General features: G+C 44.6%; 1 protein-coding gene across 1 annotated transcript in view; it reads right to left on the bottom strand.

Annotated features, from left to right (window-relative positions):
• GREB1L (GREB1 like retinoic acid receptor coactivator) overlaps nucleotides 1-25,234 on the bottom strand; it is a 209,169-nt gene that overhangs the window by 10,779 nt on the left and 173,156 nt on the right. The window contains 11 exon segments of the mRNA XM_006027932.3: nucleotides 1,575-1,802; nucleotides 4,100-4,265; nucleotides 5,203-5,407; nucleotides 5,694-5,855; nucleotides 9,628-9,767; nucleotides 9,977-10,132; nucleotides 11,227-11,329; nucleotides 13,264-13,826; nucleotides 16,316-16,560; nucleotides 16,956-17,071; nucleotides 21,537-21,876. Coding sequence (XP_006027994.1) covers nucleotides 1,575-1,802; nucleotides 4,100-4,265; nucleotides 5,203-5,407; nucleotides 5,694-5,855; nucleotides 9,628-9,767; nucleotides 9,977-10,132; nucleotides 11,227-11,329; nucleotides 13,264-13,826; nucleotides 16,316-16,560; nucleotides 16,956-17,071; nucleotides 21,537-21,876 — 2,424 coding nt within the window.

Below are 25,234 nucleotides of genomic sequence, written 5' to 3'. Positions count from 1 at the left end.
AGGGGGTCGGACTAGATGATCTGCCCAGGTCCCTTCCGACCCTAGAAACTATGAAACTATGAAAGTTAGTGTTCTTTATCTTTTTAAGCTCATATATAGATGGAAGGTGGAATATCAAGGCAGAAGGAAAGAGAACCTGAGTGTTTCCTGGAAAAACCTGACATAAAATTCAGAAGTGATTTAGCTCCAAAAGAAATACAGTATCTTCTGCTCCCTGTGTGCTTGATTCCATGCTTCAGTGGTTTCCCATTCTCTTACCTTCAGTCAGGTAAGCTTGGCTTGGATTGCCTAGAGATTCCTGCCATTGGCTGGTGCATTCTGGAAGCAGTGCTTCCTGTGACTGACAAAAGGTGCCGTCTCTGGCAGGGTAGACTTTCTGCCTCTCTTTTCGTTTCTTCCTCTTTCTGTCTTGCAGTTTAGGTCTTCTCTGTTGTTTAACTGCAGAGGTTTCATCCCTCAGACTCACCACTCCCCTTACTAATCTCCTAGCCTATCTGCATACCCTGCTTCATCCTTCCCACAGGTGTTCACTCCTACACTACTCCATTCTTCCAGTTTCTGCTCCAGGGAGCCCTCACACACAATAAAAGCAGCACCAATAGGGAAAGGCAAATCCCTGCTTCTGGATTCTATGCATTGACTACTTTTTCCTGCCAGGCAGATAGCTGTCAGCCCCACTGAACTGCACCAGTACTATACCAGGGTACATCAGAGCTATACCAGGGAATAGGAATAAAGATCCCAAACCATCACCCCAATGCTCCTTTTGTTCTAAGAGAAAAACACTCCACCCTCTCCCTCACCCAGGCATAAATGAATTTACTAGAACTCAATCCAATTGCTGGCTGTAATGGGACATCAACCCTTACTGGCCAGTTAGGATTCCCCAGGTCTGAGAGCTACAGGAGTTGTAATTTCACGCCAGTTAGGATTCCCCAGGTCTGAGAGCTATGGGAGTTGTAATTTCCCAGCCATTAAGACCCTTGCATGCTAGCAATCAGCAAATAATAGCTAGTCTGTTCTCCCACCCTTCCCTTCAGGGTCCACAAGCTTTCTATCGTATATAAATATGTATTGATAAAACACAGGAAATGGAGCCAAAAGGCTAAAAATAAACACATCAAGCAGTTGTGATTGTCACGACAGCCTGCAAGTGCAAAACCAGTGGGTTTTGTGATGACATAAGTGGAACTTGTAGTTGGTATTTTTAGAATTTAAAATCACAAAACAAGTCTATTCATATCATATACAGGATTCCCATTTGTCCCTTCCATTAGTTGAATTAGGCCCCTTCTGTTCCTTAGAAAGAGATTCTTTTTAACTCTCTGTCTGAAAAACTCATTTTTGTATAGCAGGGTTGTGACAACAGAAGCAGCTCAGCCAATCACGAATGATTTTCATGTGTTTGGCTGCTGCAGTCATTCATTAATATACTGCACATTTCTTTGAAAGTCCTATTTTATGGCTGTGACCTCACACCATGGGAACACCACTTTCTATTATGCCTACAAAACACAGAACATGAGTTAGCTGATGGTGAGATTTTTACTGTCTGTGAAATCTGCTTTGCCTACCTGTTTAGATCATATTGCACATTCTGGGTCAGGTCTATGTTGAGCAGTATGAAGTCATGCACATGGCACCTGGAGAATGGAGCTTTTGATTTCCTGGAATTCAACTTGCTGTTCCATTTCTGAATACCCAGGATTGCATAATGAACAATTTTTGGTGTGGCTTCAATGTGCTGTAGAACACTCTTCAAAGATACATTCTTACTGGTCGCCCCTGGCTCCATGGACTGGCTATGAAATTTAATCAGGTACACATATGATTCAGATCTCTGCTATCATTATAACTGATCTGTAAAGTGTCTATTATCACCATGCCAAAGATCCCAATCAGGAGCCTTTCATCCTTCATATTATGTAAAATACACTCTTTACATTTTTAATTACTAAAAATAGCTAGAAGCAAATGCTAATTAATTCCACCTCTCCTCTCAATCTGGCCATAAGCAACATGTATTAGAGCAGAGATGGGCATTAGAGAGACATCTGGAGAAGTAGAGAGAAGTAGCCTTTTGGATGAGCATGTGGACAGGCATTGTGAAGGCACTGAGATCTACAAATCTGGCAAGCCAGGATGCCCTGTTGTCTCTGACATGGGCACAATCACAAGAGAACTTCTGGCTATGCTGACTCTATCCTATTCCCACATGCCACTGGAGCTGCCAGCCATTTGAAAGACACTACAGATTTCTTAAAGAAACTGGGCTTTCATTGAGAAGCTTCCAGCAAACATCATATTGGTTATCAAGCATGTCTCGCATCTCTGTACACCAACATTCCACCCTGAGGATGGATTACAAGCCATGAAGAACATTGTCCCCGAGAAGGATACTGCTTCTGTTTCCATCAAACTCTTCTGCTTTGTCCTCACACACAACTGTTTCAGATTTGGGGACTCCCTACATCTGCAAGCTAGTGACACCACCCTGGGCAAACGTATGGCTCCACAATGTGCCAGCATATTTATGACAGACCTTGAAGTCCAATTCCTCCACAGCTGCCCTCTCATCCCCCAGGTATGCCAAAAGGGCCTGGATGGACATCTTCATTGTATGGACACAGGAAGGAATCTCTAAAGAAATTTTACCAGGACTTCAACAGCTTCAACCTCTCCATCAGACTGACACTGGAATACTCCACCTTGCACATTCGTTTTCTAGACATCACAATGAAAGTTTGCAGTCACCACTACTTGGTATCAGAAACCCACCAACCACCACAGCTACCTTCACACCACCAGCTTTCACTGTAAGCACACCACTATCTCCACTATCTTTAGTAGCCAACTTCTACATTACAGCTGTATCAGCTCTGATTCCACCAACCAGGATACACAACTTAGGGGTCTGGAGCAGGGTTTCTTACAATTACAATACAATCCCAAAACTGCAGCCACTCAAATCAACAAACCCTGACTCAGACCATGCACTTACTGGCTACAACACCAATCCTGAGACAAGGATAACAATCCTTCTGGTTGTCACCTACAGCCTCCAACTGGAACACCTTGGACACATCATTAATGACCTCCAATCCCTCTATCTCAAGGTAGCCATGGACGACAAACCTGTCCTGGCTTGCAGGCAGCCCCCCAACATCAAACATGATCTCTTAAGCAATAGGCTACCTAGCTCCTATTGTAACCAACACACCAGACCATGCAATAGACCCAAATGCAAGATGTGACCCTTTTTAAATACCTACCACATCGTTACTGGACCAAACAATGCAGATTATAACATCCATGGTTCATTTACCAGCATCTAGACCAGTGCCATATATGCTATCATCTGCCTATGGTACCCCTCTGTTTTCGACATTGGACAGACAGGGCAATCCCTATGTGAAAGAATGAATGAACACCGATCAAACGTCAGTTCCAAGAAGACACACAAGCCTGTGGCAGACGAGTTCAGCTTCCCTGGATGTTCCATCACTGACCTCAGAGTAGCTGTTCTTAGACAACAAAGCTTTAAAAATGAACATGAAACTGCAGAACAAGAAATCATCCACAGTCTGGATTAAGTATGGTCTAAACCAAGACTACTGATTCTTATCCCATTAACTGCATTAGCTTTTGTGACCCCTTTGTCCCTCCCTATGGGTTTATCACTTGTTTGACTCTCAGCACTGCCCCCCTCCTCTCCTGGTCTTTTGTATTTAAATCGCTCTATCTGATAGCCTGTTCTGTGCATGTCCTTTTACAGCATGTGATGAAGTGAGCTGGGACTGTCAAAAGCTTATGCATTTCTGATTTAGTCAGTCTATAAGGTGTATCATTATCCTGCCTTCCAACTGAGAATAGTGGCATCATGCTTCCCAAAATAAACTGCTTTCAGTGACAAGCAAAATGCACTTTAAAGATTCTGCTCTAACATGGTCAAAGCCTGTTTTGAGTATTGCCAAATGCTACGAAGGGGCAAATTTTCAAGGGGTTGACCCAGACCATAATGTTTGAGGTGTCTGACCTTAGGGTTGTGTGTGGAGCCCACCTGAAAACTCCAGTCATTGTTTGTGAAAAGTGAATTTACCTGGACTGTTCTTGGACACCATGCATATTCCATAAGACACACGAGTCATCCATGACGACAATAAATGGCCAGACACATTGCCGTTTAACTCCTAGTTCTTCTAAGCGGTTTCTTTCCAGTTCTAGATTGTGGTAGGAAAGTTCCTTAATAAGGAATCTGGCAGCACCTGGGAAAGTGCATAATACAGAACAACCTCTATAAGAGATCCATAATAGACTTTTGCCCCATAAAAGATGCAGAAATTTTTAAAAGAGCTGCCTATTTTGCCCTGAACAACACTTTGTGAAAGTGCTTCTTACCTCTTAACTTCCAATTAGTAAATGTTCAAGTTCATTTGAAAAACCTGGGCCTATTCCTGTGTGTATTATCTGACAGACAGATAATAAATCACTTTTTCAGGCACTGAGGAAAATATGACACTGAAAGAGTGACTTGAACCAACTACAACCAGCCTTTCTGAAAATGCTAGTTAGCAAGATGCATCTGCTACTGTAATGGCATTTGAAACTCAGGTGGGAAATGACTTATTTAGCCTGCAATGCTGAGGAAGATGACTGAAGCATGTCTGTAAATCAGCTGCTCTCAAACTATGATCCCTTCAAAAACTATCAATTAACAGGAAATACAAAACAGGAGTGCCTAGGAGGAAAAAAAAAATGATACTGTGGAAAAGTGACCAGACCACACATTCTGTGGACTCAGGCAAAAGGAGAACCCAGCAGCACAGAAACAGATACAGGGAGATAGGACAAACAGGCAACAGGGAGACATACAGAGAGAAATAGGAAAGGAAGTAGGAAGCTGGGGAGCAGGTGGACAGAACAGAACAGAAAAGATGGAGAAAAAATAAGCACAATGCAGATTATGATTAACCTGGCTCGCAAAGAACAAAATAATTATCCCATGGAAGTTAGAGCAGATACTTCCCTCACATCACCTTCTGAGCAACATTATATACAGTGTGACAGCTTCAGCAATTGTATACATATAATCACAGTGGGAGGGACATGCATAAAGTTCTCCCTAAAGATATGGTGCCTATTATAAAACAGGTTTGAGTTTTCACCCTGCTTTCTAAATAATACATTGTTGTTTCCTCTTACCCACTCCAGCATTGTTGAACATGCCTGGCAGGACTAGCATGATATGATTGGGCCAGTATTTACGGTAGAGTGGCATTTCATACTCCTTGACCACTAGGAGATGAAGGTGATTGATGCCTTCCATAGCATGGTAAAGGTTCAAGAGGCCATGCTCATGGCGACCGCTAGAAGGAGTGAAGATAGGACTCTTTACTGCATTCAGATTCTGCTGAAAGACCAACAGAAAAATATTTTATAAACTCTTGAAAAACAAAGATTGATGCTGATTGACTTCTTTCCAGGAGAAAGACCATCTCAAAGATGAGTATTTATTGTAGTAGCTAAATATAGAAACCAATTTACATCTATCCAAGGAGGCATGGGTCGTACCCTGAGAGACTCAATCTATGGAAATCAGAGATTACAGGAAAGGCTGGTTTGGTGTTTTTTTTTTTAGTGAGTTAGATTCACCATGGGCAGCAAGTATGAGGAGGTAAAAAGTACACACCCACCTTGTCATATACAAGAGGGAGACGCATGCTTTCCAGATGCTTTCCCTGCTTGCTGAAGACAAAATGGTTCTCTTTGGACTTGGGGATTATAAAATGAAGTTGAACCTCTTCTCCTAACATTGAAGATGAAAATGTGAAAGCATGCAAGGTGGAGTCAGATATCTGTAAGCAAGAAAGCAATCAAACTGTAATCAGATAAAGAGGGTATAACACAAACACGAAACTCAAAGTACAGCAACTTTAACTGCATTGCAGAATGCTGGAAGCAGCTAGAAATGAACACTAAACATTTGCTTAAAAATCAAGTGAATCTTGATCAAAATCAAGAATCCAAATCAAGTGAATCCGATTCTATTACATTCATATTTTCCCTCCCAGAAGTGGAATTAGGCATGTAACCTGTCAGCTTTCTGTATCAATAATGTGATCTTCAGCCCAACTATGCTCTTGCTTAAATTCATGTTACTTAGAAATACTGACACATTTATACAGAGCACTGGAAAATCGAAGTGCTAGAAAACAACATCTCTTATCAATATGTGCCACTACCAAGTGTTCTGAAGACTAAGCTTTAGGTCCCATATTATGTAGGCGTACCATAAATTACCACAGACTTGCACAATATGACAAAACTCCAGCAATTCATAGTTTACTACACCTTAATAGTCTTAATGTATATAAAATGAACATAAGCTAAAAAAGTTCAACTGAGTCTTTCCTGCATTATTCATAAGTTCTAGTGTATTGCAACACTCATTTGCCTAAAAGTCGTTTGAGAAAAAAAAAAAAATCAAGAGAGAGACCTCAACGGACCTTACGTCCAGAGAACTTGGTGACCTTCTTCCACTTGTCTGTTTCTCCATTCAGCAGCTTTTGACCTCATTCTGGTAATGCGTTAGTTTACAACAGAATAGAGATCATTAGCACGAGTAAGTGCCCTTTTTATTCTGCATGTTAACTTCCACTTAAGTGTTTCACTTTATCAAAGGAAGAAGAAAGGCCCCAGTTCAGGAAAGCAGCCAGGGCCAGATTCCAATGAGTTATGTAGGCACCTAAATATGGGACTGAGGCAGAATTTGTCCACTTAAGTCACAACCAGGGATTCAAATGGGCCCTGCACCAGCAGCCACAAAACACATTTGATGCCTAAAATAATGAAGCACCTCTGTGTTTCAAACTGTAAAATCTAAAGTAGGAGCATAAAAACACCTAACTGCCATGTATAGAGGTGCCTACACTCCACCTAAATCCCTGAAGTGGCACCATCTGGGCATGCTCTGAGTTCGCCTAAATGGCACCAACAGCATATAATTCAGCTAAAAAATGCCCTCCCCCCCCCCCCGCCCACCGTCTGCCCAAACTCTAGTAGTTAGTGGACTCTTCAGTGAACACCCTCAGAAGCTAGACTGAAAACCAGAAATAAGCCTGGAAAGCAAGCATGTACGCCTTCTTGGGGTGGAGAGTTCCAAGTCCCAGCTACTAGGGTTATTTTTGGTTTTAGCCAACAGCTGTCTAATATAAAACGCAGAAAGAGTCTGGACCTCTTTGTCCTGTAGGCAAAAAAGGGTTCGAGCACGCACCCCTGCAGTGGAAGACCTGGGTTCCAGGCCCTCTTTAGCTACAGGGGATTCACACCCACACCTATTTCCCAATTTCCCATTCCAAAATGGCAGTTACAAGGTTATGTAAGTGCTGCTTAGGCCGCTGACAGACATTCTGCCTAGACACTGGGGGAGATTTCTGAGAACTTTCCTCTGGGAGAAATCCTTCTGGGAAAGGGAGCAGTACAGATATTCAGTCTGCAGCTGCCTCCTCTCCCCTGCTTGCAGTGCCTTCCTGAGACTAGGGTGATCTCAGTCTGGGGAAGGTGAGGGGAGCCATGCATGCCTGCTCCACCCCTCAGTCCAAAAGGTGTGCAGCAGCAGGGAAAGACTCCCTACACTTGCACCAGAACAATGTCCCCCACCAGAACACTGTCCCCCAAGCTGGCAGGGGAAACACCATGTATCTGGGTCCGCAAAAGCAGTTTTCCTCAAGTGTTCACAGCGGTAACTGTTCTTCTGGCGTGGTTTAGTACCCGCCGAGGTTTGGGGCTTAAAGCCCACTTTGTGGAAATAGGAGGCTCCTCCCTAGCTTGCTTCTGCAGTCATATGGCTGAGGGCAGGTGAAACTTGGGGGCATCTGCACCCCAAGCCTCTGAGCTTGGGTCTGCATGTAGGATGCCTGCCAAAAGACTTTGGAAATATCTGAAGTCCCTGGTGGGGGTGGAAGATGTTTGCCGGTTGTAGGGCCACTTATGCTTCTGGACTGACTCACAGATTTGGACTTGATTTGGCTTGGAACACGAAGAATGTCTTTAAAAAAACCCAAAACAAACAAACCAGACCAGGCTCTGGGAAACAGGGTGGAAGCTACCCATTTTGACTCCACTCCCCAGTCTCAGGGAGTGGAGAGGAGGGAGCACTGGGATAAAGCCCCCGGTCTCTCTCTCAAGCCTGGCAGTGTCCAGCATGGGGCAGAGGACAGGAGCAGTAGTAGCTACTCCTCTCTCCTCCTGGATCAGTTGGAGAGGGGAAGGGACTGGAGAGGCCAGACACTTCCCTGGCTTAGAGAAGGGGCTAGGAAGTGGGCTTTACCATTCCCCTTACCTCCCAGACTAATCTGGGAGAGGAGAAAAACAAAGCTGAGTGAGAGCAGAGTGGAGGAGGGAACACTAGGGCAATCCATGCCCATTTCTCATTCTGGACCTGGGGTGGGAGAAGCAGGCAGGGGACTCAGTGCTGCTCTGCCTGGTCACTCCTGGTGCAGGGGGTGAAGGGCACAGAGCAGTGGGGCAAAGTCCGCACCCACTACACACATCTGTGACTCCGCTCAGTTGAAAGTGTACAGACATTCAGTCTGGGAGCGACTTAACCCTGAATGTTCCTGGAGTAGCTATTGGGTGTTCCTGGAGTAGATATTTTTGCTCCATAAGAAAAAGCCTGAATGTCTGTCTGTACACTTCTGGTTTCTGTCCAGAGAACAGCAATTTTCCCAATAGAGACTGAATGTTTGCATGTAGCCTTAGACACATAGAGGTGAAATAGACATAATGCTAAAGCCTTTGTTGGTTCAATTTAATAACAGGCTGTTGGAAAACCAAGCATGGAGGAATGCAGTGACTTGCAATAAGAAACATCTAAGTAAACACTTCACAGTGGCTAAAGAACAAAGCCCTAAGTTCTTAATTGGGAAGATTTTTCAGGCTCCTGCCAGGTTACACACATTTGTACTGGTGGGTCCCAGCAAAACAAAGGGATATAAATAATTTTTAAAATGCCTCTCTGAAGGTTTGAAGAAGCTAAGCTTTCTTCAGTTCCCATCACATAGGGCAGAGGACTTATATAACATACTAGTAGGTGTGGAGTGTTGTTGCAGGTATGAAAATCCAGGCAACATGCAAGAGGCAAGGGTTTTTAGTATCATAGTGCTTAGAGTCGGAAGGGACCTAAATAGATCATCAGGTCCGACCCCCTGCCCCGGGCAGGAACGGGTGCCAGGATCATATCACCCCAGCCAAATATCTGTCCAGCCTCCTCTTAAAGACCCCCAAGGTAGGAGAGAGCACCACCTCACTTGGGAGCCCATTCCAGAGCCTGGCAGCCCTAACTGCAAAGTAATGCCTCCTGATGTCCAGCCTGAACCTTCTCTCTAACAATTTGTAGCCGTTATTCCTAGTAACCCCAGGTGGTGCCCGGGGGAACAGAGCCTCCTCCAATTCCCGCTAGTCCCCCCTGGTGAGTTTCTTTTGGGTGATATCTTTTATTGGATCAGCTCCATAGTGGGGAAAGGTACAAGGACAAGGGTGCAAAGTGTCCTTCCTTTGGGTGTAGACAGACAGACAGACATGCTATGCTATGCTAAACTGTAGATATATATAAGTTCCAATACCAACCTGTGCAGCAGGATTAATATCCATGTACTGATGGCACTGTTCACAATGATGAAATGTATTGTAAGCTGCATATTTGGTCAACATCATGGACACTGTCTCTCTTTTTCTGGGCTCCTCAATTTTAGTTTCTTTATTGTTTTCTGCAAACCAAGATGATAAACAACAGATTTTTTAGATCACTGATACACTTGCAAGTCGAGTGTAATTTGAGTAACTATTTTAAAGAAATCCAAGCACATCAGCAGTTACTTTGTAAGTCAAACTTCACCTCAGCTGTACAGCTAGTCACCCCCTATGTGAACCTCTCATTCTTAGCAAAAAATATAAAAACATAAAAACATTTACTGACCTTGTTTTACTCTTGACAGTTGCTCTGCATACACTGGACTTACGGAACTGTATTTGGGGTCATGCACACTCAGGTCAAAGGTCATTTTACTGAAGATTTCAATATCAGGCCAGTGATCATTGTTAGATTGAGTGACTTCACTTCTTTCTGCATGATCTGTGCAAGTAAAAAACATACATTTGGTGCAAGCAATGGAAAAGAACAGGTGAAATGGGTTTCCTTGGCATTTGTAAGCCAACAAATACACAGAAACAAAAATAAAAGTTGAACTCTATGGCAAACATACAAACTGAAACTGGCATGAGAAATATGACGCCATTTGAAAGAATGAAAATTCCTTAGAAAGGGGAGAACCAAAGGAGCAGTCTCAGTAGCTGAGCTTCCATTTTATTCACCTGTAAGTATTTGGAAGGTGCCCATCACTAAAAGCTCTAGGCACTGGATAAAATTAACTAGTGGGGCAGTCAATTTTCCATCTCAGCTTCCATCTTTTTCATCTCATGTCATTAAGGATTAATCATCCTTGTAACAGCTTCAAACTAAAGAGTTACATTTTAACTCTATTACACCAGTCTTTGATAATAATTATACACTAGTTTGTTCAATGGATAGAAGATAACCACCCTTTTTCAGGGCTGGTGCCTTGGTTGTAGGGCTCATGTGTTAGGAGATGTACACAACTCAATTGTAATGGTTTGTTACTCCATAAAGAGGTATACCTGGTTATGGATTTGTATTCCCTAATAATGAGCAGATCCTACCCAGAGGTTTCATCCCCAACTGACAACTTTTAAGTTTAAGATGTAACAGAAGCTTCCACAGAAATTGGTAGCTAATTTATAATGAGCTTATAATACTACCCAAACTGCAAAGTGAAAAAAACCTTTTTAAATTCATTTTGTTGGCTTAAACGAGGACAGAGCCAATACTGGGGAAAGAAAAATATATGAAAGCCAGGAAGAAAGGACAAGAGACAGACTGCATCTGCATGAATTTTACTGCCTTCATGATACAGTATTTCTTCACTTAAAAGTATTCCGCTGGTCCATGGATAATTGCATCTAACCCCCCTAAAAAGGAAGAATGTATTTAAAAACCTCCTGAAAAACATGTTAATGATATGTCATTTAACATACAAGACATTGGTAATTTTAATTTACAAAATGATTTTATTCAGTCAAAAACTTTAATTTTATTTTATTAGAGCTCATTTCTGCATGAGGTACAACAAAATACTCCTTCATACTTACTACAGTTAATTTCTTCTTCATCATACACATCAACCTCCAGTAACCTGATCAGCATGCGAAAGAGAATCCTGAGGAACTGCAAGTATGAGCCAGTCTTTCCCACCTAAACCGAAGGAGGAAAAACGCAGAAAATTGAGTATAAAAATACAGTTACAGCTAACCTATTTGGGTTTCTTCCTCTTATTTTGCTTTCCAGTCCTGCCTGAATAATGTCTGTATATGGTAAGAGTGCGCTATTAATAAATACTGCTCTCAGTTACACAATTGCACCAACTTCAGTGGGATGTCACCATTGGAACTGGTTGAAAATCAGGCCCAGCACCTTCAAGTTGTTTTATATCAGTGTCTTGCAGAAGTTAAACAGATCTGGAGAGAGAAGATTAAGACAGAAATGTGTACCAGGCCTGGCACAGAACCATCTCCCTTACAGCAGGGAGCTCCTGAAATGCAGCCTGCAAAGCTTGTGAACATAGCCTGCAAAAGGTGGCTATCCTTGACAGGGGCAGCTCATGAGTGAGGCTCTAGCCATTGACCATTCATGGCTCTAGCCATTGACAAGCCTTAGCAACAACCCAACTGTTCTCCTTGCTATAGATTTGTATGTGAGGCATATCGGGTGCCTACAGATGTGCTGCGGGGCTGCTCCAATGCGCTGTAATCCCAGCATGTCAGAGCAGACCCAATCAAGACTGCTGGAGTGTGGTAATTACCAGGGCTGTGTGAAACAGCACGGTTTCATTTCAATGGGACAGTGTTTCACTTTGAGTTTTGTTTCATTTCAAAACCACTCTTCTGTTTCATTTCGTCAAAGCTGTTTCACTGTTTAGACGTTTCGCCCACAGGTTATAATGGGGAACCACAAAACTGCCCATAACTTTGTCAGTTCTTGCCTGATTTGGATGGAGCTTGCAGGGACAGTAGCTCCTTCTGAGGCCACGAAGCCTGCCAAGTGTCAAGGACAGAACAGGGGTTTCTGGGAAACCACCTCAAATTCTTGAAAGCAAAACTTGTGCCACATGTGTGTGTTAAGGCACAGCAGGGCGAAAACTGTGGGGATGGCAGCCCCTGCTAAGACCATGAAGCCTGCCAAGTTTCAAGGAGATAGGTCCAGGGGTTCCTGGGAAACTGCACCTCAAGCTGCTGACAAGCAAAACTCATGATGTGGGTGACAGAAAGCAGGTCAGTTCAAACAATGCTGCCTTTTATGCTGTTTTTCCGTCCCGCCCCCAGAGCACTGGGATTGGAAGGGACCTCAGGGAAAGATGACATCACTGGCCAGCTACACAGTCAGTATGAAAGCAGTCCTTCCCCCTCCTCCCCCTCCCTCTCCTTACTTTGTTTCCCAGCAGGCAAGCCCTGCTTGAGTTTCGAAACGCAAAACATTTCGAAATGTTTCGACTGCCCTCATTTAGTTTCAAGGCCGTTTTGAAGCCCTTAGTTTCATTTCGATTTCGCTGTTTCGAGCTTGAAACAACTTGAAACAGCATCGAAACAAAACAGCTGGTGAAATTTCGGACAGCCCTAGTACTTACTGTACTCCAGCCAGGCTCTGCATCTTGTGTATTAGCATCCCCAAGCTTCAAAATGATGGTGGGGGCATTTGAACTAAAGCTTGTCGGATGAGCTTTAGTTCAAGCACTCCTGCCACCATTTTGAAGTGTGGGGATGCTAATACAAGAGATGCTACAGCACTTTAATTAGAGCAGCTCTTGCCCGGAGCGCATATAAAAGTGTGCATTATGTTACACCAGTTGAACATAAAAGTACTGCACTTTAAGTTCATTTTATGTGTCCCCAAACGTGACAACCCACACATTAAGTGGCTTTCCATGAACCAGCTAGGGAACTCTTTATTTTTTAGATGAGTATCAATTCTAGAAGCATCGTACCACAAAGCATGGCTTTAAACAAACCCAGTAAACAATGCCATTTGTGTCTTGCCATGTGCCTTGAAAAGAAAAAAAAGTGTCCTCTCGGTTTGTAGCTACATTTTGGTCCACTTCTTCCCTCATGCTCTACTGTGAGGAAAACTCATACCTGAGGGGGTCCTGTCAAAAGCAGTCGTCGTGGGTGGAAATTCCTGGAACCAGCAGTTTCGCCCTGATTACTGTAATCTGCATGATGTTGCCTGGCTGTGGTCCACTGTCTGTAGTAGAGAGACTGTTCGTCACTATTCATGTCCTTGTGAAGCACAGACCTCAAAGAACTCAGCCAAGACACATCAGCATGAGGCAAGAGAGAAGAGGAGGAAGGCAAGTGCCCATTTTTCTGTGAGCTAAGGAGACAATAGGCAGCTTTAGACAATATGACAATGCGTGGCAGTGCAGCACGTAGGGTCTTGCCCTCCTTGGCAGACTGGCTGGGCCACCGAAATGTCTGGGATGCGGAGGACGAGGACGAGAACTTAGAAGTGGTGCTGCTTGCCATCTGGTTGCCCAGAGAGTCACATTCTTGTTTCAGAGTCTCCCCAGATGTAAAGCCAGGGTAAGTTCCTTCATCCACTGAACTATGGGCTACATGCTGAAAGTTAAGGGATGCTGGTTGTTTCTGAGACTTGTCTGCAGCACTGGAGGAGCTCACACCATTTTCAGCTAAAGAACCTGGTAGGAAAAAGCAGGAAATAAAAGGAAACAATCAAGCCCTGAAAATACCCAGACAGTCTCATAAGAAGGGATCCCGATTTTCTCCGTTTAAAAATCACAAATGCTCCGATATAAAAAAAAAAATCATGTATTTTCTGAATTAAAAAAACCCAAAAACCCACAATTAAAATGAAACCCCACTATACATATATAGGTATCAGTTGAACACAATGTTTTATTGATGCATTTGCAATTTTAAAGCATTTTGGAATCCTACCAGTGTCACTATAATAAAATAAAGTAAGTACCTATACATTTTGGTATTTGATTTTGAGTTTTTTTATCATTGAAAATCACAGCTCCCTCTAACCCCTTCGCTCACTAGGATGGAGGTCCAGGCCCCTCACTTCTCACCTCCCTATAGGGGCCTCAATCCCTCCCCTCCCACCCTACCTGACTTACCTATGGGAACTGCTCTCTCTAAACTCCCTGGCAGCCATGTGCACATGATGCCCCCAGCCTGACAGCCTTCTCCTGCTGCCCCCAGCCCCTTGCAGGCTGGAACTCTGCCAGCCTGCACAGAGCTCCTTGCAAAAGTGGAAAATCCATGTGTTTCTCCGTTAAAATTAAAATCTGCATTTTCTCAGTTAAAAAGAAAAATCCGGGGTTTTTTTTTCCATTTTTCCCTTGGGAACAGAAAACCCAGATTCCTGTCTCATAAAATATGAACCCAACTGATCTAAGTTTAATATACTAATGTTTCTGTTTAGTTAAACCCTGTGGTGTTGGGTCTTCACCTGGTATTAGTCAAGGCAGCTCTACTGAAATCAGTTGAATTAGAGATGTAGATCAGCTGAGCCTATGACTTGCTCTCTCCACCAGAACCAGAGGGGAAAAATCCTCTCACTGAACAGAAATCAACAGTAGTGCCCCCATTTGAGCATAAGGATCATTCTCAAGCTCTCTCTTACATTGAGACATTTTGGGATTTGGAAAGGCAAGTCAGCTTTAAGTTAATATATTAAAGGGAAGACAAAGTAGTAAGCAAAGGTCCAACTCAAATGATTAATAGCAGGAAAACTGGTGGGGTGAGTGTGATAAACAGTAGGAAACCAGGCCAAGATGGCTGCAGGGAAATTTGTCATCAGGGAATTTTCTAGATTTTATCCATTATCAAAATTCAGAAAAGAGGGAATGATTCTCCAAACTCTTGCATATGCATATTTTTAGGGCCAGCTCCAGGAGCTTTGCTGTTCTAGATGAATAAGCAAATATCCAAACTTAGTATCCCATGGTTACTGAGCATTTTGCTGTTCCTAATATTTTATACTACTTATTTTATTTGTTAAAGATTTTAAGGTTTTCAGTCTCTCCCCAAAATACAATAAATAGAAAATTACATTTCAAAAACAGTCCCAGCTGGTTCAGCTTGTGTTATCTAAACATCCCAAACCAGCACCTGCCCCTCACTCTAGTCAGGAAAACCTGGGAACATAAAGATGCAACCTGAAAGTTTTAGCATTAAATTAGACGTTACAATTAAACATTGTTACGGGCACTTAACACTTCCTCATGAGCCTGTCTGTGTAATCCTTCATGGTTTAAGTGCCTTCTAAGTGTCTTAACCCTTACCTCAAATAGCATAATTTTATATTGTGCTGTGCTAACCAATCTGACTTAGTCTAACTTCCAACTGTTCATGGGAGATCAAACAACCAATTCACAGTTCTCCTGTATCTCAAGAGGCACTGCTTCCAGTTGGTCCAGTTGTCCTGGACTCCGATGGCTTCTCCCACCCAGTGACAGCCTGGGCAGCAGAAGAGCAACTAGTGACTAGGGAGGTGAGCTTCCAGGCTGTTGGAGGAGGGAGGGAAGGTACAAAACTGCATACACAGCACACCACTCACACATGAGCGACGGTGCGGGGGGAGGTGATGCATGTTCACATGGTGCACTATGGGCTGCTACCCAGCACTGACAGGGAAGCTCCTGGGCTCCTACACCGTCAAGGATGGCTGCTTCCTCACTGCCTTCCCCACACCCCAGCAGTGCTGCTTGACAGTAGCCAAAGGCAAGTCGGGATGGGGGTACGTGAGCTGTGGGCTGTGTATGTGAGCTGGTGGGGGGTGTGCGCTGCATGTGCTGTGCTGTGCTGGTGGGCGTGGGTTGCAGCTAGAGCTGGCAAACAGGGCAGGCATAGAGCAGACTTGTCAGGTCCTAGCCACACCCCCACTCGCCAACCCTCTAGCACTACCTTAGAGCTGTGCAACTTACGGAGGGTATTAACCCCAAACATATCACTGCTAGTGATAGCAGGGACTAATTGTAATGTGTAAACATGCTCTTCCACTCTGGAACGAGTACACAAATTTTACCTTGCAACCTGAAGTAAAACACAGCTGCCAGCTGAAATTTTACTACATGCTTTAAAAAAGGTTTTTATTTACATTCATACAATAGATAGATCAAGATGAACTCTCCAGGGAATAGCAAAACATATAACTGACCTGATGTTCCAGTAACTGCACTGCTATTACTCTGGGGTCTCTCCAAGTCGATCAGCAGTTCATCAGAGTCATTTTCACTAACATTAGCCTTTTCGTGCTCCTTCTCACTAAGGTCAAGAGCTACAATAGGCCCTCGAATTGCCTCTTTTGAGACGTAGCAGCATGCCAGGCCCACTTCTTGCTCTAAGGCAGTGCGAGTTAAAAAGCTTGAGTCAATTAGTCGTAGGTCACAGTATTTCAATGACCTAGAAAAGCAAACCCAAGAAACAGGATGTTTTATGGTTTTCCGGATTGTAAAGAGTTACTTTCACTATTAAATTCAAATTGTTAAAAGAACATCTATTAGCAATTCTATCAGTAGAAATTAAATTAGTTTAGCCCATGAACTATGGGCCTTCATACTTGGTACAGCTGTTCAATTAACTGCACAATATCTAACCCATTTCAAGCAATTTACTTTTTACATGCACATTTTTATACAGCTGAGAAAAGCTGTACCCAAAGGAAGGCTTCAAAAATCTCTCAGAAATTTGCACAAAATCAGCATGTTGTATCAGCATCTCTGACAGCTTTACGTTTACTCTCATAACCATTACAACTTCTAAAAACAACATTTATATTGCAGTAGTTCAAATGGTACCTGGGGAAAGTCTCTCCTAGAGGGTCTTTGCCAGTTAGAATAACAATGCAAGGTAGACCTTCTAAATCCTGGTAGGTACGAGGAACCCAGTCATCCTGTTCACTGCCTCTCCAAGCCTGTGAAGAGAAAATGTCCAGACAAGCATGGATTCTATTTTTTTATTTTTCACTTGCTTTTAACTTTTTCGATTCTATTTTTTTCCTCTGCACATGGTTCAGTGTATCAACACCTGACAGGGAAGGTAACCTATGGACTAGCATGCATTTTTCCAGGTAGCCAAATACTAAGCAAACAATAAATGCATAATAAGGTGCATGTTTTTGTGTTAGTAATGTCCAAGTGGCTGAGGTATTAGCAATGAATCAGAAAGCCTGCAGTAAACATCTTTGGGTATTATCCACACTCCCTCCACTCTTTTATGCAACAGGGCACAATGATTCCAGCGGAGCACAGCTGTATTGTTGGGTACAGCTCCTTAAAAATCTTGCTACACCTTGAGCAGCAGAATCTAACTGATTTCACTGCACTTTTATCCCCCTTACCGCCCACCCCTCTTGAAGAGGCAGGCAGGTTTAAATCACAGAATATCCTTTTAAAAAAGAAAGTCTCTCTCAGAGTGGAAAGAAAAATAGAAGGCCTTACTGCTTTCTGAATTAACACATATTAGTAGTTCAGAATATTATTGTATTTGAAGAATCTGCCTCGCCTTAATAATGAACAGGAATCAGTTCTGAATTATATTCCTATACTTCAGCCTTGCAAAACTCTCAGGGAAATTTACCATCTGAGGCACAAAATCTACTTTGCCAAATGAATCATGAACATGATTATTTAAAAAAAAAACAAACAAACCTTAACAGGTTTTAATTGCTCGTTGAAGATATGAGAATGTGCTACTATTTTGGAGGGAGAAGACTGGCAAAAATATGAAAATGCCTGAAGAAGTGTGTTTGTACCAGAAAGCTTGCAAAGAACATTTTTTTCCAACTATTTAGTTGGTCTAATAAAAGATATCACATTTACCCAAGGAACCTTGTCATAATATAACCTGCACATTTGTGTCTTCACAGATTACTTAGATTTGTGCAACCTTTGTGACAAACGTGTAAAGCCGGGAAGAACAATTCAATGTTGTTTTTATCTCAGCTTGTCAATTCTCCACCTGTGTGCTCCATTTTCTCTCTCTCTCCTCCCCCACACCTCAGAAAGGTCACATCTTATGAGTCATTTCTTCTCAGGCAAAGGAGCAGGCTTGAAAAGGAAGACTCAGCAGCAGATCAATGTCTCAATATGCTGTCCTATATTTAAAATTTTCCACTGTGAAAAACCAAATGACTATTTAGCTCTTGGGCTTACAGGTAGCACTTAATCTCTTCTGCTATACACTAGACCAGGGGTGGGCAGTTATTTGGGTCCAAGAGCCACATAGGGAGTTGTGGAGCTGTTGTGCACCGCGTCAGCACCTGCTTCCCCACCCCCAACTCACCAAAACTCCCTTTGTGGGATGGGGCTGTGGGCAGGTGGGGAGCAGTATTCAGGAGCAGGATGGGCAGGCGAAGCTGGGATCATTGGGCAGGTCAAGGGCCAGTGACAGTGCAAGGCTGTAGCCCAGAGCAGAGCCACAATCTGTACTACACATCCCTGCAACTGGTGCAGGTTCAGTGGGCAGGGGCATGCAGGGAGCGGATCGTGGCTGTCCCAGCCCTGGCCCCGCGCTGTCATTGCCCCAAGATCCTGGACCCGGCTCCAGGTGCAGCTCCCAGCAGGTCTTCATGGAAAGCCCGGGATCACGGCACAATGACAGTGTGGGGCCAGGGCAGAGAGGCAATGCACTCCTCACACATCCCTGCCTGCAGAACCAGGGTCCTGCCCTGGCTCCAGCCCTGTGCTGTCACAGCCCCATTTTCACAGGGCACGCAGCTGGGGGAGATTTGCATCCAGGGCTGGGGCAGAGGCCAGGGTCTTGGGGCAGTGACAGTGCAGAGCCAGGCCTGGACAAAACTTCAATGTGCTCCCTGCGTGCCCCTGCCCATGGAACCTGCACCCGTTGCAGGGGCGTGCAGGCAGCGGATCACGGCTCTGCCCCAGGACCCAGCCCCATGCTGTCACTGCCCTAAGATGCTGGAGTCTCCCTGGCCCTGGACACCTATCTCACTCTTAGACACTGCTCCCCACCACCAGGGCAGTCAAGAAATGGAACTGGCTAACAGTCCACTCCAGCCCCACTGTGCACCTAGGGACAACAAGACCAGCTGCATGTGCCACAGCCTGGGCGGCCCCCATGACTGGGCCGGACAGGGCCAAGGGACCTCCTATGGGTCAGGCAAAAATTGCTCCATGGGCCAGGTTTGGCGCACAGGCATATTTTGCTTGCCCCTGCACTAACCCCTCACATATCAGATCCCCACAGAACAGTCCCCTGTTCAAAAAGAAAAAGAAACATAAAAATTAAACCCATTCACAGCAGTCTAAAAACACAATAAGAATAATATTACAAAGTCTGGTACAAAAAACCTGTACATCCAGAGGTATATGCTTTTCTTGAATTTCTGGTGACCAAATTGGGAGTTAATATAATCTCAGTGTTAATATAAATGCTGTTCAAATAAGCAAGGGTCTACTGTAGCCCTATTTTATTTCCCCACCCAAACAGTTTACTGATTTCTGCAGCTTGTGTGTAGCAGATTTTTGGAAATAATGCAAATGGTTCTGACTGCCTTCTATCCTCAGCAGGTAGGTTCAGTTAGGAGGTCTGTACCACTTGCTCAGTAGAGTTAATCTGGACACAAGAGGCCACATTCACATATCCAGAAGAGCAACTTTGGACACTTTTGGTATGTACACTGCTGGGAATGGAGACAGGATTTTGGTGCATAATTGTGAGCACGTGTGCATGCTTCAGTGCATAGGTTTTTTCCCCATGCATCTGATGTGAAATATGAAAACAAATGTTGGACCTGAAGAGAAGACACTGTGTCTTATCTTGCGTGGGAGAGTTGAGGACAGCTAGCTTCGGGGTTTCTCAATCTCTACTTGATTGTGGGTTTTTTTTCACAGCTTCAAGGATTCCCTGCTATCTTAGTGGGTTTGATACCAATCCCAACTCTAGCTCCTGCTGCTGTCCTGGCAATGTTACAGGGGGCACAACTGTTTAACAAGAGTCCAGTGAAAAATTACCACAGCACAATTATAACCTAGGATTACTCTTACAAGCCCAGAAACAGCCTATAGGAAATATCTTCATGTAAGGAAGCTCCCTGGGAAGCAGCTCTTTGGTACCCCCCATTCCCAGCATATCTGCAGTAGCGTAACAAGGGGAAAGGGGTGTGAGGCCCATGCCCTGTTCACTGCCCACACCACCCTATCTCCGGATATGGTAGCGGGCAAGGAGCTGCACCTCCCATAACAAAACTCGGCAGCAGAAAGAGGTGGGGAAGGTAATTTTATTCCACTCAACCCCTCCTGTCTGAACAGGACACAGGGCTGCCCAGCTTCTATGGCTGGGGAATGTGTGTCTGTACCTGCCATAGCGGAGACACCCAGATTCCCAGTGGGGAGTAGTATTCTGGCAGCCAGAATACCCTCTTGCAGCCAGGGTGCAGTGAGCCTGCTTCTTACCTGCAGCAGCAGTTGCTACCAGAGTAAGACTCTGCCCTGCACCCCTCCCCCTCTCCAGTGGTTGCACTCTGCCGAAGGTACTGCAAGGGCTTGCTACATCTCCACGTGCCCTAGGGACATGGTCTGAGAAGTAAGGACTGGGAATGTCCCCTGCACTTTTCCTGTGCTGAGTACACCTTGGTCAAAATGAAGGATATGGCCCATGGGCTCCAATTTGTACATCACTGCGCATCTCATAAAATGGGTGCGAATAGGATAACTAGTCAGAGAACAACCCTCCAAGTGCTGCTAACTACAGACCAGGTAACCCAGAAAATGCCCTTCCATTATCACCAACCATTACAGAAAAAGCAGTCTGTTTCCAGTAGTTTTGATATCCAGTAGTTTCACTAATGCTGGCAGGCTCACTGCAGGAGACAGCCTTGGCTAAGAATGTCATGCACTAGCAAAGCCATGCTTGCTAAAGGCATCAAAGTTCTAATCAAAATGTTCAGCATGGCACAGATCAGTTGTGAAGAGGAGGCCTTCATCATGCATTGGACTGAAAGAAGATGTAGTCCTATGCCAGGAGAATACTTTACCAGCTATCAGGACAGTAGAAGACAAACTAGACAGACACAGATGAAACAGAATTAGTTCACCTGGTGAGAAGCAAGATGTGCTCTCAAAGATTCAAGAAAGTAGCCTATCAGGAATTTAACAAAGATTATTTCAGGCTGTTGTTTAGTTTTGCAAGCAAGATAACATGCTGCACTTAGGTTAACAATGCCAAATTATTGTTCTGACCCTTAAAGTGATTACAAAAATATACCATACCTGCACAGTGCTATACCTGTTAATTATGCCCCTTTTTCTACATAAGAATGAACATACAAACCCATAAGATCTGTAGGCAGGCACACAAGATCTGTACATTTACACAGATAATGTAGTTGGATGCAGAAACATTCAACTGCTGCTAACCTTTAACCGTGTCACAAAGTGCTTGGCAACCAAGAGCTCCGAAGCAGGATTCCCAAGAAGGATCTCAAAACGATACTGCAGACCCAATTTGTCTCGCACTTCTTGCAATCTCTCTTTTGCCAACATTGCCAGCTGCAAGGAAGGAACTCTAATAATAAGCATGTGACCACAACCATTTTTATCCTTTCCTGGTGAAGTGATGAGATCATCCATGATGCTGAGGGTCTCAGGTGTACTATGGTCTCTAAGTGAGGCCATGGTTGTGAGGGCCATCAAAGCTTGTGAATACTGCTGAATGAGAAGGTAGCAACGAATCACCATGCTGTGCAGCCTGGGGTACCTTTAAAGAAATACAGTTACACATTAGTGGATATGTTAAATAAAATCATCAGATGAAGATCTGGAAATAAGTAGGCCCAGATGGCAAAAGAGGAGCTCATTTTCTGTGTGGTGCATGGAAACTGAATTTCTCAACTTCTGCTTGAGGCTGGATGCATCAAATAGAGCTTTACATAGGTAAGCACAGCACTGTACAAGTAGAGAAGATTTTGAATGAAGACCTGGCAATACTGAGATAAATAGGCTTCAGAAGGATCAGGATTTCACCTATAGTTTTTACTGAAGGAGGTCAATCCAACTTGAACAGAGTAAGCACCAGCAGATGCATACAATACAGGTGGATGAGCCCATTTCTCATATCTGCCCCAGGTTTTTTTCCTTCTATCAACTTGAAGGACCATCACTGGAAAGTTGTATAGAAGCAGCAAGTTTTAAGTAAGGCTATAAAAGTACATCACTCACCCAAATCAAGCTGTACTTACCAATGTACTAATGCAGGGTTTCAACAAGTTGAATTAACAGTTCAGCTTTTTAGCTATCCAGCCCTGTATATTTGGGGGGGGCTAAATTCAATGACAGTGGATCTGAATAAATGGGACTATATATTAAGTAAATGTGAAAATAGGGGTGCACCAATAAAGATTTTCTTGGCTGATACTGATGGCCAATGATTAACCAGCCATATCGACCAACACCAATCCAATAGCCGATTTACAGGAAAGCAGCTTGGAGAGCAGTGTCCAGCCAATAAGTCTGTGGGAGTGGGGATAAAAAGGGGCACAGGGAGAGCAGACTGAGGCCCCCACAGTGAGGGAGGGAGTGAGGCAGAGGCAGGGGCTGGCAGTGAATGTGACCCTACCAGGAGCACGATGGAGCCATGGGCAGCTACCACCTGCTATTGCACTCACCCCTGGGGGAGGTATGGGGAGCATGTACCCTCCTGGATTTGTGTGGAGTGGGTGGAGCTGGGGCTGCACTCCACGCCAGCAGTGGAAGGCTCTGGGAGAGGAGGCTATGCCCTCCTGACGCTTGTCCAGCCAGGGTGCGGCGGAGCTGCTGCGCTGTCTCCGGATGAGTGGTGCGCAGTGGCCAGAGCTGCTGCAGCTGGGCAAGTGGCAGGAGGGCATTGGGGGAAGCCACACATGGATGTGTGCCCCCAGATTTGTGCGGGGTGGGGGGGGCCGGGGCCGGGGCTTCTCCAGGCTGTACTCCGAGCAGGCGGCAGGGGCTATGGAGAATTTTAGGGTAGCTGCAGCCCGCCCCCCCATAGCCTCCACTCCACTGCCTGCCCCACCCTGATCTGGGGGCACACTCCCTCCCCCCCCATGCCACTGCTGCTTGCCCAGCCGGGCAAGACGTGGCTCATCCAGGAGGCATGGGGAGACTGGGGTGGCTAAGGCTGCTGCGTGCCACTTGTCCAGAGGCAGTGCAATGGCTCCACCCCGCCCCGCCCCAGCTGGGCGAGCAGCAGGAGGGCAGAGCCTCTGCTCCCAGCACCTTCCACCACCTGCCCAGAGCACAGCCCAGGCCCCACTCACCCCATGTAGATCTGGGGGCACATGTTCCCTGCCATGCCCTGCCAGACCAGCAGCGTACAGCAGTGAGAGCCTCCAGATGAGCTGTCAGACAAGCAGCTCCTGGACTGGTAAACTGCAGCAGCAGAAGCCGCCCACCCCCTCCCCATGCCCCCCCTGTCCCAGTTGGGCAGCCCTTGCCCCAGCCCCAATCCCTCCCTTGCTTCCGGGGCGTTGATCTGCACCCCCACCACAACAGTTACCAGCTTGAGGCAGCCGTGTCCAGTGTGGTAAAGGAACCAATCCCCCTTTTATAACATTGTTCCTATAGGAAAACGGGTTCCGAGTTACAGCATTTCGACTTAAGATGTGGTTTTCAGGAACCGATTGCATCGTAAATCAGAGGACTGCCTGTACCTGGGAATAGACTGTAGGTCGTATCAGTCCCTGTGACACTCCACATTCCTCCAACTTAGCATGTATATTCCATTATATTTTGGCCTATATATGGGGAGTTTCCAAAATCTCCGGGAGAACGAGGATCATTTTTCAGTGTAACATGCAATCCTAAGTCACTTTGGCACTATTTAAAACAACACTACTGAGCCTTAGATACTAGTCTTATGTGGTACTACAGCAAAAAAAATCTTTCACAAATAAATTTCTTCACCCCTAAGAATTCGTTGTCCATTCCTTGAATTACTTAATCATATTTATTAAACATGATGTTCCCTTTTATAAATCTGTGCTGACTGCTTTTGACCAGCCTGTACCAAGAGGTCTGCAAATAATTCTGTGGTCTTTAGCCCAATAAGTTTTAAAAGCACTCTTTGCTCAAATAAAGGAAAATTTACAACTGTGATCCTAATAAAAAAATACTAGAATGTCTGAATTTTTCCTTAGTAATGCTAAACTTGGACAATCTGTCTACCTCGGTACTCTGCTCCACCTGAAGAGCCTTGTTTCATAAAACAGAATGATCCCCACAACAAAAAAATGAACCTAAAATTAGTAGGAAAAATAGCACGGAAACATAACACTACCATAGAACACAGAAAATAAGGTCAGTTAGCAGAATCACAAATGACATATATAGGTAATATACTCTGTAGAGAGATCAGCATTTTTTTAAAGATATGACTGCCCTTCTCACCATATTTGGCTTCTCTTAGAATATGTTAGGCAGAAAGCAAGGCAGAGCGGCACTTTAGGCCCCCTCTACACATTACAACAAAAGTGCAATTAACCAGTTAACCAATTAATGACATGATAAAATAACCACAGAAAATGTGTAATGTAGCTTGTTCCAATCATGACATTAATGGAATGTGTGACCACATGCTCCCCTACAGCTGGGAGTCCCATCAACTGTGGAGCTCTCAGCCACAGGGGTGTCCCATTCACTGCCAACCCTGCAGCTGACAAGGCTTGAAGTGGTTGCAGCATTCCTGGCGCTACCCCCAGGGTGAGCCTCATCAGCCGCGGTGCTTGCAGCTGGGAAAATGCTGCCCCCCTGCAAGCCTCATCCCGCTCACAGCAGGAACAATGCTGTGAATGATGCCACCACTGCAAGCCTCAGCAGCTGTGGGACTCGCAATGGGGGCAGAAGGGAAAATGCTGCCACTGCTGCAAGCCTCACATCTCAGGAAGCCCACAGCAGCAGCATTCTTTCCACTTTTTAAAAAAAATCAAACCTTGTATCTCAGGCCAAAATCAGTCAAATCCATTCCAAATTCCATCAACTGAGAAGAGCTCAGTTGTTCACATCCATGTAGCACCATCACTGGCAAGCATCCTCCCAAACTCCTCAGCCTGGTGCTTCCGATATCCTCAACATGCTACCAC

Source organism: Alligator sinensis, unplaced genomic scaffold (assembly GCF_000455745.1).
Source record: "Alligator sinensis unplaced genomic scaffold, ASM45574v1 scaffold677_1, whole genome shotgun sequence".
Lineage (NCBI taxonomy): Eukaryota > Metazoa > Chordata > Crocodylia > Alligatoridae > Alligator > Alligator sinensis.
Note: the sequence above shows the minus strand (reverse complement) of the source record. Positions and strands in the feature narration are given on the sequence as shown.